This window comes from Clarias gariepinus, chromosome 16, assembly GCF_024256425.1.
Source record: "Clarias gariepinus isolate MV-2021 ecotype Netherlands chromosome 16, CGAR_prim_01v2, whole genome shotgun sequence".
Taxonomy (NCBI): domain Eukaryota; kingdom Metazoa; phylum Chordata; class Actinopteri; order Siluriformes; family Clariidae; genus Clarias; species Clarias gariepinus.
In genome coordinates this window covers 26623760-26640679 of record NC_071115.1, presented here as the reverse complement: position 1 = coordinate 26640679, position 16920 = coordinate 26623760, and the positions used below count along the sequence as shown (strand labels likewise).

The 16920-nt window shown below is 39.5% G+C and overlaps 1 gene segment (V, D, J or C); it reads right to left on the bottom strand.

Annotated features, from left to right (window-relative positions):
- Positions 1 to 13594: 13594 nt before the first annotated feature.
- Positions 13595 to 15373, bottom strand: LOC128544268 (Ig heavy chain V region 186-1-like). The segment is given in 3 exon segments: positions 13595 to 13681; positions 15002 to 15234; positions 15331 to 15373. Coding segments are annotated over 3 exon segments (363 nt in total).
- Between the last annotated feature and the right edge of the window lie 1547 nt (positions 15374 to 16920).

Here is a 16920-nt window from a genome sequence, read left to right as displayed (position 1 = left end):
AGATATGCCATGTTTTTGGAGCTGTTTCTGGTAATTCCCAGAAGATCTGTATGGAGGCGTGGGACAAAATCCCTCCTGCAGTGTGTGCAAACCTGTTGAAGAACTACAGGAACCGTTTGACCTCTGTAATTGTTAACAAAGGCCTCTGTACAATATATAAAATATAAAAAATCATAATTATATATATATATATATATATATATATATATATATATATATATATATATAAAAAAGATACTTTCATAATTTGTATGAGATGATTTATGATGGTGTTCCTCCTTACATCTTACAATTTTCAGCATAGGTGCATACTGTGAGAGACAGAATCTAAAAAGAAAAATCTGGAAATCACATTGTATGATTTTTTTTAACAATTAATTTGTGAATTACTGTGTCAAATAAGTATTTGATCACCTGAGTCAAAAAATGTTATTTTTTTGGTACAGAAGCCTTTATTAACAATTACAGAGGTCAAATGGTTTCTGTAGTTCTTCACCAGGTTTGTACACACTGCAGGATGGATTTTGGCCCACTCCTCCATACAGATCTTCTTTAAATCTGTCAGGTTTCGGGGCTGTCGTTGAACAACACAGAGTTTCAGCTCCCTCCAAAGATTTTCTATTGAAAAATTGCATATTGAATGCTGATTAATCCAAAACAGCATGCTGGTTTTCTGGAGGTTTTAATAATTACAATACTAATGCTTTTAATGCTAATTATTGATTAAACAATTAAACAATTAGTTTTATATTTAATACTGTAAATGATCATTCAGTTTTCAGATACAAATAAAAGTTTAAAAAAAAAAAAAATTTTATTATATTTTATTATAATATTTTATTATATATTATACTATTACAGGAGAAGCTGTGTTCTGTCAATCAGGGTAACATTTCTCATGTGACATTTCTCTACTTGGCATCACTTTAATGTATTTATTTAATTATGCCATTATTACTAATATGTTCAGCATTGAATAATTAAATAGAAATACATACAATAAAGGTAATTATTTATTGTTATAATGGTTGAGTCTATTTTAATAGGAACACTAGAAGCACCTGCTTATTTATACAGTTATCTGGTTATTTAATTCAATTCAATTCAATTCAATTTTATTCGTATAAATAAAAGTAGGAAGAAACCTTGAGAGGAACCAGACTCAACAGAGAACCCATCCTCATTTGGGTGAAATGCAGGAAATGATCTGCATTCATACTGTGTGTTAGTTGGCAGGCAGTTCAGCTATAACTGTTGATGTTAATTGATGTTAATATGAAGTCCAGGTAGTTATTGAAGACTTAGGTAGACTTGTAGGAAATTCCAGTCTTGAACTATCGAATAGTCAAGTCCTCAGAGAAACAGCTGCCAACACCAGTCGAGGCCAGAACCGTCTTCATGGTAGAGTGAAACCATCCCCAGACACCAGACGCATCCTAAAGAGACACATGGGGCATCCATGCGACGAGATCTCCAACCAGAAGCGGGGCACCAGGATGGGTCAGACAGGTCCGGAGGGCAGAGAGAGGCTGGATCACTGGCAGCTCAGGAACGACATGTGTAGCTCGACAGAGAGAGGGAAGAGAAAGAGGAGGAGAGAGGGAAGAGAGAGAGGGGGAGAGAGAACAGGAGAGGGAAAAGCAGAAGAGGAGAGATAACAGTTAGTTATGGTCGCAGTCACATAATGTATAATATGAATGAATATTTAGTGTAGAGTGCAAGCAGAGACTCCGACAGCATAACTAAAAGGGAGAGCCAGAAGGAAACACAGACATGAGGGCTCGCTAAAATGTAAAGCAAACAATCACCTCACCGTCAACAAACCTGAGTCATCAATGAGAGTGGGGAAGACAGCATCTAAACATACCAGTTCACCTAATACTCTACGTCCATGAGTCCCCCAGATCTGCTCCTTTACCCAAGACAAATCTATTTATAAAAATGTTTGTTTAAATAAATAGGTTTTTAGCCTGGACTTAAACACTGTGTCTGAGTCCCGAACACTATTTGGAAGACTATTCCATAATTTTGGGGCTTTGTGAGAAAAAGCTCTGCCCCAGCTGTAGTTTTAGTAATAAGTGGTACTGACAAGCAGCCTGCATCCTTTGATCGAAGTAGGCGTGGCGGATCGTAAGACACTAGCAGTTCGCTCAGGTACTGTGGCGCGAGACCATTTAATGCTTTATATGTCAAGAGTAGTATTTTAAAATTAATGCGAAATTTCACGGGGAGCTAATGAATGAAGATAAGATAGGGGTGATGTGCTCGTATCTTCTGGTTCTAGTGAGGACTCTTGATGCTGCATTCTGGACTAGCTGAAGCTTGTTTATGCACCTAGTTGAACAACCAGACAGTAAGGCATTACAATAGTCCAACCTAGAGGTGATGAAGGCATGAACTAGTTTTTCTGCATCGTTTAGCGACAGTATATTTCTTATCTTGGCAATATTTCTGAGGTGAAAGAATGCTATCCTGGTAAGATTATCTACATGAGTTTCAAATGAAAGGCTGGAATCTACAGTATAATCACACAGAGGTCTTTTACTGTTGCACTTGATGGAACAGAAAGGCCATCTAAAGTTACAGTGTGATCTAAAAGAACTTCTGTCTTATCTGGATTAAGCAGAAGGAAGTTAATTAGCATCCAATTTCTTATTCAATTCAATTCAATTTTATTTATATAGCGCTTTTAACAATGGTCATTGTCTCAAAGCAGCTTCACAAAGATGAAAGAAATTCATAAAAAAAAGAAATATATATATATATATATATATATATATATATATATATATATATAAATAAAATAATAATAAAGTAATGATAATAATTTGTGTATGTGTGAGAAAAATGTATCTAGATAATAACGAGATGAATGAATGAAAATTCTCTGATGAGCAAGCCAAGGGTGACGGCGACAGTGGCAAGGAAAAACTCCCTGAGATGGTAATAGGAAGAAACCTTGAGAGGAACCAGACTCAACAGGGAACCCATCCTCATTTGGGTGATAACAGATAGAGATGATAGACCACCATGTGTGTTATGCAGCTAAAAGTACAATATAACAGAAATTCTTTAAATTAACATGAAGTCCAGTTCAACATAGGGATGAGTCAGTAGATGCAGAGGGCAGATGGGATCTGGATCACTGGGAGCACAGGAGCAGGATGTGTAGCTCCAACCTTTTGTAGATTTTGAAATTCTGGGAATTACAAGAAGTCCGGAGTTTTGTGATCTTAAGGAGCGTGGTGGATTATAGCGTTTCAGAAGACTGGTTAGGTATGTGGGAGCTAAACCATTTAAAGCCTTGTATGTAAGTAATACTATTTTGTAATTAATTCTAAACTGAACAGGTAGCCAGTGCAGGGATGATAATATTGGGGTTATATGATCATATTTTCTGGATCTGGTGAGAACCCTGGCGGCTGCATTTTGGACTAACTGAAGCTTGTTTATTGAGGATGCAGGACAACCACCTAGTAATGCATTACAATAGTCCAGTCTGGAGGTCATGAATGCATGAACTAGCTTTTCTGCATCAGATACGGATAAGATGCCCCTAAGTTTGGCGATATTTCTAAGATGGAAAAAGGCTGTTTTTGTGATATTGGAAATATGATTTTCAAAGGACAAGTTACTGTCTAATATTACGCCCAGGTCTTTTACTGTTGAGCTGGTAGTAACAGTACATCCTTCTAAACGCAGGCTGAATTGTGAAAGCTGTTGTGTGCTGGTTTTTGGGCCGATGAGTAATATCTCTGTCTTGTCTGAGTTTAGTAAGAAAAAGTTATTGGTCATCCAATCTTTTATGTCCTGGACACACTCGGTTAGCCTAGACAATTTAGGTATTTTGTCTGGTTTTGTTGAGATATATAATTGGGTATCATCAGCATAACAATGGAAACTAATCCCATGTCTTCTAATGATGTTACCCAAGGGAAGCATGTATATTGAGAACAGCAGAGGTCCTGAAACTGACCCTTGTGGGACTCTATATTTCACTGGCATTACACCAGACAGTTCTCCATTTAGATCTACAAAATGGTATCGATCAGACAGGTATGATCTAAACCATTTTAATGCCTGTCCCTGAATACCTATGTGATTTTGTAAGCGATCTATGAGAATATTATGATCTATAGTGTCGAATGCAGCACTAAGATTAAGCAAGACTAGAATTGAGGTGCTCCGGACTTCTTGTAATTCCCAGAATTTCAAAATCTACAAAAGGTTGGAGCTACACATCCTGCTCCTGTGCTCCCAGTGATCCAGATCCCATCTGCCCTCTGCATCTACTGACTCATCCCTATGTTGAACTGGACTTCATGTTAATTTAAAGAATTTCTGTTATATTGTACTTTTAGCTGCATAACACACATGGTGGTCTATCATCTCTATCTGTTATCACCCAAATGAGGATGGGTTCTGCCTGTGTCTCGACACAGGGCGTGTTATGTGTGTCCCTCTGCCTGTGTCTCGACACAGGGCGTGTTATGTGTGTCCCTCTGCCTGTGTCTCGACACAGGGCGTGTTATGTGTGTCCCTCTGCCTGTGTCTCGACACAGGGCGTGTTGTGTTCTCCAGTCTGTGTCTTGCCAGAGAGCCCCTGTTGGCACAGAGTTAAGTATTGTTTAAGTTTGTTCCTTTGTTTGTGTCTTTATTTATACTTTGTGTTTAACCATCATTAAAAGACTCTTTTTTTGATTACACAACCCCTCTGCCTCTATGCCTGCTCCTTCCGCCCACGGCGTTCAACACCTGCCACTACACCCCGTTCGTGACACCCAGAGGAAGCATGTAAAGGGAAAAAAGCAGAGGGCCTAAAACTGAACCCTGTGGAACACCAAACTCCACTAGAGAACATGCAGAATAATTACCATTTACGTCTACATACTGATACCGATCGGTCAATAGTTCATTCTCTTCAAGGGAAGTAAAGTATTCTAGGTTCCGATCTGATAGTTCATGTCAGAACTGACAACATCTGCATCAATTGCATTGTCCGGTTTCAAAGCATAAATTTTATGCCTGATATTTACAATTTTATTATTAAAAAAAGTTCATAAAGTCCTCACTATTGCACGATGAAGATTTCTGAAGTGGTCTTATTTCTAGCTAATTCGGCTACGGTATTAAATAAAAACCTAGGATTATTTTTGTTATTTTCTATAAAAGTGGAGAGATACGTTGATCTAGCTACACTAAGAGATTTTCTATAGTTCTGGATGCTCTCCTTCCATGTTATTTGAAATACTAACAATTTAGTTTGAGGCCATTTACGTTCTAATTACCGAGCGGTTTGTTTTAAAGTGTGTGTGTGGTCGTTATACCAGGGAGCGAGTTTCTTATCTCTGATATTTTTTTTCTTTTAACTGGAGCTACATTCTCTAAGGTATAATGGAACGTCGACTCTAAATATTCAGTCGCCTGATCGAGTTCTGCGGGGTCAGATGGTGAACCAATTAAAGTTGATAACTCTGGGATTTTACTGGTAAAACTCTGTGTGGTAGTTGATGTGAATGTACGTTTAATACAGTAGCACGGTGCTGTGCGTACATTGTCACTATGACACACTTTAATCGAGACAAGATAGTGATCTGATATAACTTTAGACAGTGGAATTGTAAATAAATTTCTTATACTTAATCCGAAAAATATTATTAAATCTAAAGTGTGACCTGCTTTATGAGTGGGTCCTACTACACACTGATTTACTCCTACTGAATCCAGGACATAAATGCAGTTCTCAGAGGGTCTTCTGGATTCTCAAAATGAATATTAAAATCTCCAGCAATTAACGTTTTGTCTACAGAAATGACTGGGTTAGAGAGGAAATCTAAAAATTCACTAAGAAATTCAGAATACGGCCCTGGAGGTCTGTAAATTATAATTAGCGGGATCGACTGAGCAGACCTAATATTTGTAGCTACACTTATGTTACTATAGAGAATTTCAAACGCATTAAATTTGTGTCCGTGTTTTTGTACGATAGACAGATTATCTTTGTAAATAACTGCGACGCTTCCTCCTCTACCAGTTAACTGAGGTTGGTGTATGTAGCTGTATCCAGGAGGACTAGCTTCATTTAAAGCTACATACTCGTCCTGTTTAATCCAGGTTTCAGTTAAACAAAGTATATCAAATTCCTGATCTGTGATAATTTCATTAACTATAACTGCTTTAGATGCGAGAGATCTAATATTTAACAGTCCTAGCTTCAGATCAAAGGTGCCGGCTGTGCATTCAGTGTGATCCGACTTTGTGGTATTTATGTTAATTAAATTACTATAACAGACTTTTTGAGTCTTTCTACATTTTTGCTTAGCTCGGGGAATAGACACAGTCTCAATATGATGAACCCTAAGTGACGACTCTATGCAGCTAGCAGATGGTTGGTTTAACCTGTCTGTCTGCTCCCTGGCCTGGGCTCTGGATTGTCACCGATTAACTAGGCCTCTTCTGAGACTATGAGCTATATTACAAGAAATAAGAGCAGCACCTTCCCGAGTGGGATGGACACGGTCCCGCACTAACAGGCCAGCTTTGCCCTCAAAAGTTTTCCAATTGTCTATGCAGCCCATACCTGGACATCCAGCGGTTCAGCGACCATAACCTGCTGTACGTTGCCACGTCTCATTGGGATGGGACCACAACATATTACTTCATCGGCCATCGCCTTCGCTAATTTAAACACCTCTGTAAAATTATTCTTGCTAACCTCTGACGACGAAGGCGTATATCATAGTTCCAGCATGTACCACTATCTTTGAAAACCTATGCTGTCCTAGAGCCCTAAAATTACCTGCTATGTCCGGTGCTCTGTCTCCCGGGATACACCTAACCACTGGCGCTGGTGCCCCTAAAGGCCTGGCTAATTTCACGTGCCTCAGTATACAGTCTCCTATAACCAGAGTTTTTTCAGGTTTCTCAGCGGGTGCATCACTGAGGAGAGCAAACCTGTTGGACACGTGAAGCGCAGAGGAGGTGTGCTCCGGTGGGCTAGCCTTAGCGTTAGCTTTGACTGAACAAGTATGCCGCCGAGCCGTCAACCACTCGTCTCGCTGTGAGGGCTCTAATGCCGGAGTCGGGGGCTGGTTATCTCTGCCTGTGGCACCCAGACTGTCCACTACACTGCTCTTGCGCTCTCTAACCCTCTCTTAAGTCTGGATGCGCTCCTCTAACGCTAATATTTCCTATTATTATTATTATTATTATTATTGTATAAACGGAAAAGCTATATAATTTAAACGCTAATACAAACGCGAAACTTTCGCGACAACGATAAAAAAATCTGTATATGCTGGTGAAGGTGAAATTCACAGCATACACTGCGCAGCAAAAGTTTAATACTTTTTTATAAATTTGCTAATAAATAAATAAAGTAATTAGTGCAAATGTTAAAGCAAAACAGCAAAACAGCTAACTTTTAATTAAAAAAAAGAAGAAGAAGCCTGGCATTTATTATGTACATTTTTGTATTGTTTTATTATGAATTAGTGTATAGAATATAGTTGAATTGAGTTTTGACCTATGTCAAGTTGTTTTTTTTTTTTTATAAAAACAAAATATATTACAAACCATGTTTAAATCCATATACAGTATGTACTTTGTAATCTGTGAGTGAGAATGTTGTGTAAGGATTTAGTTTAACAGAGACAGTGGGTAAATATGTCAGTTTGCCTGAAGAGATCTAAAACCTTGCTATAAGTACAGTATAATTTCCTTAAACACTAAATGTTACACATACTGTAGATATCTATGCATCATAGTGAACTTAACATGAGATTAATTAATGCTGTTTGTAATCAAATACTAAAAGTCAAAACGTCTTGGATGCTCCTGTGCTCCTCTTAGAATATCTGTTGAGGTTGTTGTTCTTTTTGTTTTTTCTTAAGTAGAATGATGGATGCTGGTGCTTGTGCGGTACAAGTGCTGTACTGTATGTGTTTGGATATTGTTCATTTTTTTAATTCTTGTTTTTCTAGAAAAGAAAATAACCAGAAATAAAAAAAAAAATAAAGGGTACAGTACTTTTCAATCAGGGCTTTATCCACTGTTCATGGAATAACATAACAAAATTTTAATAACATAAAACTTTAATTCTAATGTAAGTTGTTTTCTGTACTGGGGTTTTTTGTACAGGGATGTTAATCTGTCTCACTGTGATACTTCCGAGCACAATAATACACAGCTGTGTCTTCAGTCTGCATGTTCTGTCCTGTTAATGTTACTGTGTTGCTGGACGTGTCTCTGGAAACCTGAAACCTGCTTTTCAGTTTCTCACTGTAATAGGTGTTACCATTACCACCATATATATATCCGATCCACTACAGAGTTTTTTCTGCAGGTTGTCGCATCCAGCCTGTACTGTAGCTGCTAGAAGTTAATGAATATCCAGAGACTTTACAGGTCAGAGTCAGTGACTGACCAGGGGTTACTACTGAGGATCCGGTCTGGATCAGTTCAACACAGTGAACACCTAGTAAAGAAAAGTTATTTTAATTTAGTTAAAAATATAAAGCTATAATTAAACTGTATTATATATTAAATATAAAACACTTACAGTGTACGGCTGCCAGCAGCAGCAGCAGTATCGATGTAGAGATCATGGTGTGTTGAAGCAGAATAAGTAAAAGCTCTTGGCCTTCATTGCTTAAATATACAAGAAGGACATTTGCATAGAGACACTCCTTATCTGAAAGAAAATGTAATGAACTACAGTAGTTTGCATAAGAAAATCTCCACATCTCTGAATTCTGTAAAAAATGGATTTTAAATGTAAAATAACACTGTCACTACTATTGATATCACCATCCACACCACTGGTTTGTTCACCTGTTGTCTGATCCTGTGCCTGTTGTAGCTTCCAAAATTAACTCCAGATCTTCTGTGGGAGAGACTCAGAGTTTCTACAGCATTCTTCTGCACTGTAGTTTGTAATGACTTGAGAGGTTACAAACAAAAATGAATCAAAATTATAAAGTAAAAAGTTGAAATTATAAGAAGAACATAAAAATTTGACCCTAAAATCATATGAAAACTAAAAAATGTGGAAAGAAAATATGCCTTTCTGCCATTTTGATATATATATATATATATATATATATATATATATATATATATATATATATATATATATATATATATATTAAAGTATATGTTGGCAAATACTGATACTGTACACTGTTTCACTGCACTGAGGTTTCTGTACTGGGTGTTTTTGTACAGGGATGTTGTTGTTCTGTCTCAATGTGGGGTCCCGAGCGCAGTAATACACAGCTGTGTCTTCAGTCTGCATGTTCTGTCCTGTTAATGTCACTGTGTTGCTTGACGTGTCTCTGGAAACCTGAAACCTGCTTTTCAGTTTCTCACTGTAGTAAGTGTTACCGCTACCACACATACGTCCGATCCACTCCAGAGTTTTTCCTGCAGGTTGTCGTATCCAGTCTGTACAGTAGCTGCTATCAGTTACTGAATATCCAGACACTTTACAGGTCAGAGTCAGTGACTGACCAGGGGTTACTACTGAGGATGCAGGCTGGGTCAGCTCAACACAGTGAACACCTGTTAAAGAAAATATTGTAATGATGTAGCAGCAATAAGTTGAAAAGACTTTATTTTATATATAATCAAACATAAAACACTTACAGTGTGCGGCTGCCAGCAGCAGCAGTGAGGATGTAGAGATCATGGTGTGTGTTGAAACAAAATAAGTTAAAGCTCTTGCTTTTCATTGCTTAAATATATATCAGGAAAGGACATTTGCATAAAGACACTCCTTATTTAAGTGAAATTTTGATGACTTTTGTTTAGGTTCATACTTTAATAAATAAAAAGATTAAGAACATTTGTTAATGGTTGAGCTTATAGACAAACAGTTGTTGTAGTATTAAATAGGGGAAATTAGAAAGTGTGTGTTGGTGTGTAATGGAGCTTTCATTACATCTATGTGATTTATCTTACACCTTCATGTCTTTTCTATTCTGCTTATGCAACTACAATAATTTGGCAATTCATCAGATAAAACAAAACCTTGTATAATTTCTCTCTGTCTCTCTCTCAAAGTTATGCCTCCCCCAAAAAATTTATAGAAAGCCTTCTGCAAACATTAATCCTGTAATATAAATGATGCTATTATTTATCATCTTCTTTTGTCCTTTATGTGGAAATTTAGTAAATAGTGTAGATTAGACACCTGCTAAAGAAATAAAATATTTAATGAATGAAACACTCAAATCTAGCAGAAATTTTATAATGTACTGTTGTCACCCAAATTATCGACACAAAGACAAATAACTTACTAATTTTATGAATTTATTCTATTTAAAATTGTTCACATCAACAACAAAAAAAAAAATTAGTATGAAGTCCCTTATTCTTCAAAACCTGCTGACTTCGGCTGGGCACAGTGTCAAAAAGACGTCTGTCAGACATCAAACCTCCAGTGTCACTTGTTTAATCCATGACTGCTTGGTTGCTTCCTGAAGCATCATTTTCACAAAGGTTCACTGTTCGTTAAGCCATTTTAGTGCAGAGGAACCTCAGCTTTAAAAAATAAAGGTCTTACCACATACAAGATTTGTTCCATCTACTAATTTGCACAACTCTTCAGGCATATAGACTTCAACTAATTAGTGACCTGTTCACCTGTTTTGTGCACAAGGACAACTATAACACAGGGCAGATGCTGTCTTAATACTTTTAAACATACATTTTTTTATATTATAATCAGTTATGGTATTTTGATTACCTAGATTTACTCCAGGTTCATAGCCATTTAATACGAGAAAAATTATACAATGTTGAACAAAATTGACCCAAACTGAATATTAAAACTTAATTCGACTGAATAAAATCGAAAAATTTGACTGAAATTGTTTATAAGGTATTTTAAGAGCATGTTTGTAAAATGCCTTGAAGTTTTTGTAAGGGGAATCCACTGAGGGTATTTTGAGCAGGACACAATTGTGTGCAATACAAAGCTATCTCTTCAGTTTGCAGATTCTGTCCTTGAATTGTTATTGTATAGTAATACTGTACGTACTCCCACAACTATAGATGTTACCAATCCACTCCATAATTTTTTTTTCTGCAGGCTGTTGGATACAAGCTATGGAATAAACCGTAAGTGAATATTAAACCGAACGGCTGATTACCGACGGGGGCTCCGGAGGACTGCGCAGGAAGACTGTTCTGATTCACGGGGTTCGGAGAGTGTTTAACGTCGCAACCACCTGCACGCTCTCCCACTGCTCTCAGTACCGACAACGCGCTTTGCTGCACGGCCGGCGGGATAAAGCATCGGCGTTAGCATGCAGTTTTCCCGCTTGGTGCTGAATGGTAAAATCGTAGTCCTGCAACCGCTCGAGCCAGCGCGCTAACTGTCCCTCAGACTCTTTAAAACTAAGCAGCCACACTAGCGAAGCGTGATCGGTCCAGAGCAAAAACGATTGCCCATATAAATACGGCCTAAAATGTTTAAGATGACCGCTAGAAGCTCGCGCCGCGTGACGCAGTAGTTTCTCTCCGGTCCAGACAACGCGTGGCTGAAGTAGGCGATAGCACGCTCTTTGTCCTCGGAAACCTGAGACAGTACAGCCCCCAGCCCTACATGGCTAGCTTCCGTGTCGAGGATTAACATACAAGATGCGTCAGGATATTCGAGAACGGGCGACGTGACCAGAGCTTCCTGTAACTTAGTAACCGCACGCGCGTGCACCCTGTCTCAGCGAAACGGCTGGTTCTTTCTCGTGAGCCCATGCAGCGGGCTGGCGATCGTGGCAAAATCCTTCACGAACCAGCGATAGTACGAGGCTAACCCGAGAAAGGTGCGTAGCTGCGACACATTTAACGGTTCAGGCCAATTCTGTACCGCATACGAGATGCGTCAGGATATTCGAGAACGGGCGACGTGACCAGAGCTTCCTGTAACTGAGTAACCGCACGCACGTGCACCCTGTCCCAGCGAAACGGCTGGTTCTTTCTCGTGAGCCCGTGCAGCGGGCTGGCGATCGTGGCAAAATCCTTCACGAACCGGCGATAGTACGAGGCTAACCCGAGAAAGGTGCGTAGCTGCGACACATTTAACAGTTCAGGCCAATTCTGTACCGCAGCAATTTTGGCTGGATCGGTGGCAATCCCTTAAGCGCTAATCACGTGTCCCAGAAATACGGTCTCTTGCCGCAACAGCTGGCACTTTTTGGGATTGCGCCGCAAATTCGCCGGCCGGATAGCTAGAAATACCTCCCGTAGTTTAGCTAGCGCGACCTCAAATTCCTTGTCGTTCACCAGTAAATGGTCTAAGTAGACGACACAGCGGTTGCAAGAAATATCTGTCAACTCTTTCTTCATCAACCGTTCAAACGTAACTGGAGCGTTACATAGGCCAAACGGCATGCGCCGAAATTGCCATAGCCCTTGCCCGATCGAGAACGCGGTTTTAGGTCGTGCACAAGCACAACCGGTGAAGACCACGGTCCGGATGCTGGCTCTATGATGCTCATTAGCTCGTTTAGCTAATGGGAGGCGTCTCGGATGTAGCCGAACAGGAGCTGCGTTACCCGTATCGATTGTGTGCTGCACCAAGTTGGTATGAGTGCACTCACGCTCATCTACCGTGAAAATATCCGCAAACTCGTGCAAAAGGGACTTCACAGTGTCGGTCTGTGTCTGACTTAGCCCCACACTGCTACGCTGCATCAGCTCGGCCATTATCCTCGCTCAGTCGGCTACCGGATGTTTACATGGTGCGTCCACCAGAAGTTCCGCCCCCCTGGTGCGTGCTACTAACACGTCCGGCTGCGCTTTGGGCTTTAGCAACCTGGCTACCTGGCTAACGCAGAGTTTCGTCCGCAAGATTCAGTACCGCACCCTACCTTTCCAAAATGTCTAACCCCAAGATACAATCATCCTCGATGTCTGCCACAAAGAATGGATGAGAAAGAATGATTGCACCTACTTGTATTCACACTGTGCGACAGGCCCTTATTTTCAGATAACTCCCTGACACGGTGCGAATGTTCAAGGTCGGGTCCGGCAGCATACAACCGCCAGCATAATACTCGCCTCGCTCCAATAATCCCCAGCGCAGCAACGAAACTGTAGAGCCGGTGTCTATGAGCGGCCGTAGCGAAATGTTGTCCAGGCCACAGTTAACGTAGACCCCCGCGCGATTTCCTACACGTCCCAACCGGAAGTAAAATCCAGCAGTTGGGGAAACAAAGACGGCTGTGGGAGGAGTTTAACGGCTGCTGGGGTACGCTGTCCCCCAGTTCGCTCGGCTCTTTCGACGTGGTGTTCTGCCATGATGAGCTCGAGTGCATTTGGCCTTGTGCAGCGCCTCAGACAGGGAAGCCGGTGCCGCTAACCGGATGTGCTCGCGAAGCCGGATTCCCCAAAGGAACACAAGACGATCTAGCTCTTTCTGCTGGACGTGCTCGAATTCTGGGTAGCCCCGGCGCGCGAGAGATCTCAGGACCATGGCAAACGCCCCCAGTGGATCGGAGGCGCGCCGCTTGCGGGTCGCTAGCTCTTTACACGCGGCCTCCTTACGGTCACCTGCCCTGAACCGGAAGTGGAGGGACTCCAGCAACTTTGCCTAGTCCTTCCGCTCATCAGGCCGGAGGTCTTCCAACGCCCAGAGCGCGTCGCCCTCCAGCGAGAGGGCCACCCGGATGGCTGTTTCCTGCCGGGGACCAGCCCGCGAAGTCGGGGGCTAGCTCCACTTGGGCGAGGAATGCGTGGGGCTCGACGGCGCCGTTGTAGGAAGGCAGGTATGTTAATGAAAATAGATATGATTCAGTTTGTATTGATGTTTTTTGTGTGCTCTATAAGTTGAAATATGTTTACATACATGATTAAGTTGTTTAGTCAAGTAACGTTTTAGTTTGTTATTATTGTTATTTAAAGGACACTTCTGCTTCTTATTTTTAGAGAGAATAGTTTTTTTGTTTTTTTTTCCAATTCTAAAATAGTTTCCAAAAAATAAGAAATGTCTGAAGAGTTTTACTTGTATAAAAGACTATGTACGGAAGTGAGCTACTGCCCCCTGCAGGTGAAAAAATGAATATACTTACAGTTTTTTTTGGTTTCTCTTCCTGCAGTTGTGTGTTGTACTGAGCTGAGTGTGTGGAGAAAAAAACCCTGGATTAGCAATAGGAAGAAACATTGAGAGAAACCAGACTCAACAGGGAACGCATCCTGATTTGGGTGATATCAGATAGCAGGGATTGTTTTACAGTCATACTGTGTGTTAGGCAGCTAAACGTTTACTATAACAGATGATGTGTTTAAGATAATATGAAGTCCAGTTTGTAATTGCAGGCGATTAACAGATCATGTGTTCTTAATAGATACTAATACAAATAGGTTTGTTTTTCAAAATCTACCCAGAAATCTGATTGAGACTAGGGGTGTGTATTGGGACTGGGATGCTTATTAGTTGGTTTAGGAACTGTTAAAGCCACAATTCACACACCATGATGAGGGGATTGCAATTTCTATCTCTATGAAAAGTTAATTTTCTTCCATTTTATTTCCCTCTAACTATTTTTTCTTTGTTTAATTATTAACCTTTAGAAAGAAAACCGTAGAAACCTTAAAAAACAAACTGTGTGTTAAACACAACACTTTGTTGGACATGTATTATGTATTATGGATGTATTATTACTGAATTTGCTGATTAAACATCATTTTTTGCTGTTCATTACATACTGTATGCTGTAATATTAACAACTACATGAAGTAGTTTGAAAGAATATTATTTTATGCAATATTATTAATACTATTGTTCGTGCATTCTCAGTGACACAAGCGGTTACATAATTATTTTAATAGATTACAGTTAAAGTTTGACTGAGATGTTAATTAGCCATGTAAGGATGTTCCTTTCACATGGCACTGAGTTTTTGTATGAGGAATCCACTGTTCTGTGTCACTGTGTGTCTTTTGCACAGTAATACACAGCTGTGTCTTCAGTTTGCAGATTCTGTCCTCGTATTGTTACTGTGTTAGTAGAAGTGTCTACTGACATGCTGAACTTATTTTTCAGTTTGTCATTGTAATAACTTCCACCACTATAGATGCTTCCAATCCACTCCAGAGCTTTTCCTGCTGGTTGTCGAATCCAACCTGTAAGATAGCTTGTAACTGAATATGAAACCTTGCAGGTGATGGAGAGACTCTGGCCTGGCTGGACTGTCATGGCAGCAGGCTGAGTCAGTTCCTCACTGTGAACATCTGTAAAGGAAAACACATGGTGATGTCTCACAATATACAGTATGCTGCACATATAGTGTTATTGAAGTAAATAAATGAATTTGATGAAACACTCACGGGAAGCAGCTGCCAGCAGGAGCAGTAGAGATGTAGAGAACATGGTGTGTGTTGTTTGCACTGGATCCTCTCACATCACATCACATAAATAGAGTGATATCCAGCCCGGATGCTTGTATTTGCATGTCTGTTGACAGTGGGAGGATTCACAAGCAGAATTAAACTTTGTAAAATCTGTAAAATAATGCAAAATATGCAAATGAAGATAAGTTACTATGTAATGTATGGACAAAATCAACTCATTATATAACCTGTGGATATGATAAAGAAGTAGGACACACATGCTTACTCACACATACATGCAATCTACAAAACATCTACAACAAAAACAAAAAAAATATATAGTTATATTCTGAAAAAACAGATGGTGATACATACTATACATGAGATTACATGACATATTTGCCAGTGTTACAGGGAGTGTGAAGCAGGTGGTCAGCCTGACATGCACACATGTTGCATTACAAACAGCTAAAAAGATATAGTTTAATAAGCATGATTAGAGTAAACCGTTACAGATTGTTACTGTATTTTTTTATTTAATGAAACATAATGATCTAGGCTTTTATCCTGAAAATGTCAGAGATACAATTTACACACCATGCTAAGGGTATTGGAAGTTTTTTTTTTTTTACTGTATTAATTGAGCTCTGCTGCCTCCTACTGTATTTTAAGGCTTTGGACTGTGAGCTGTAAGAACAGACTGTTAAACACAGCACACTATTGGGAGCATCCTGTATTATTCCTTCATAATAATTCACTGATTAATTATTTATTCCCACTGTTTATTAAACATTCTCTAAAATTCATAAATAAACGAAGATTTGAAAAAATGGGTTTTAAAATACTTTTAAATGAATTTTAAAAATATATATTTTTATGCATTTTTTAATCAAAAATGCTGTTTTTGCATTTTCAGCTGTTAAATCTTCATCCCAATAAACCAGGGGTCCTGAATTAAAATGTAAGAGGTCAATAAACTTTTCTTTAATCTGAGGTATGACTTTCATGTTTACGTTAAGATTCAGATCTCTACTATATGTAGCCAGGTGGGAACAGTACATGTAATTCCTATGTCCGCCACTAGATGGCACTGCCATTTGGGGGGCACACTTGGGGATACGGAGCGGTACCGGTGAATAAGAAAAAACACAGGAAGACAGACCGTCGGCTGCAGCAATTGTAGCACGTTATGTTTCAGGTGCATCTGATTGTTTTATCAGGTGAATATGCTGGAAAGTGTGCCTGTTGCATCAAAATCTTTCGTTGCCAATGTTAAAGAGTGTGTTATAAAGAAATAGTGTTGGATGTTAGTGGCTACTATTGTTGTTTATGTTGGATGCCAACAGATCTGTCCGGAAATGTTTACAGTGTGACTCGTGAAGAAGTCTGCCAACAGATAACCTGTGCTTAAGTGGATGCATGAAAAGTCAGTATTTTGGGAAGATTTATGCATTCATTGGTATAAAGTAAATTTTATACGAACACTGTGATATGTAAGATTGTTGACAGTGGAATGTGTCATTTCTGTTGTGTTATCAGGAAGAGCCACCACAGTTATTTTTGTATGTTTTAAATGAACAGCATTTG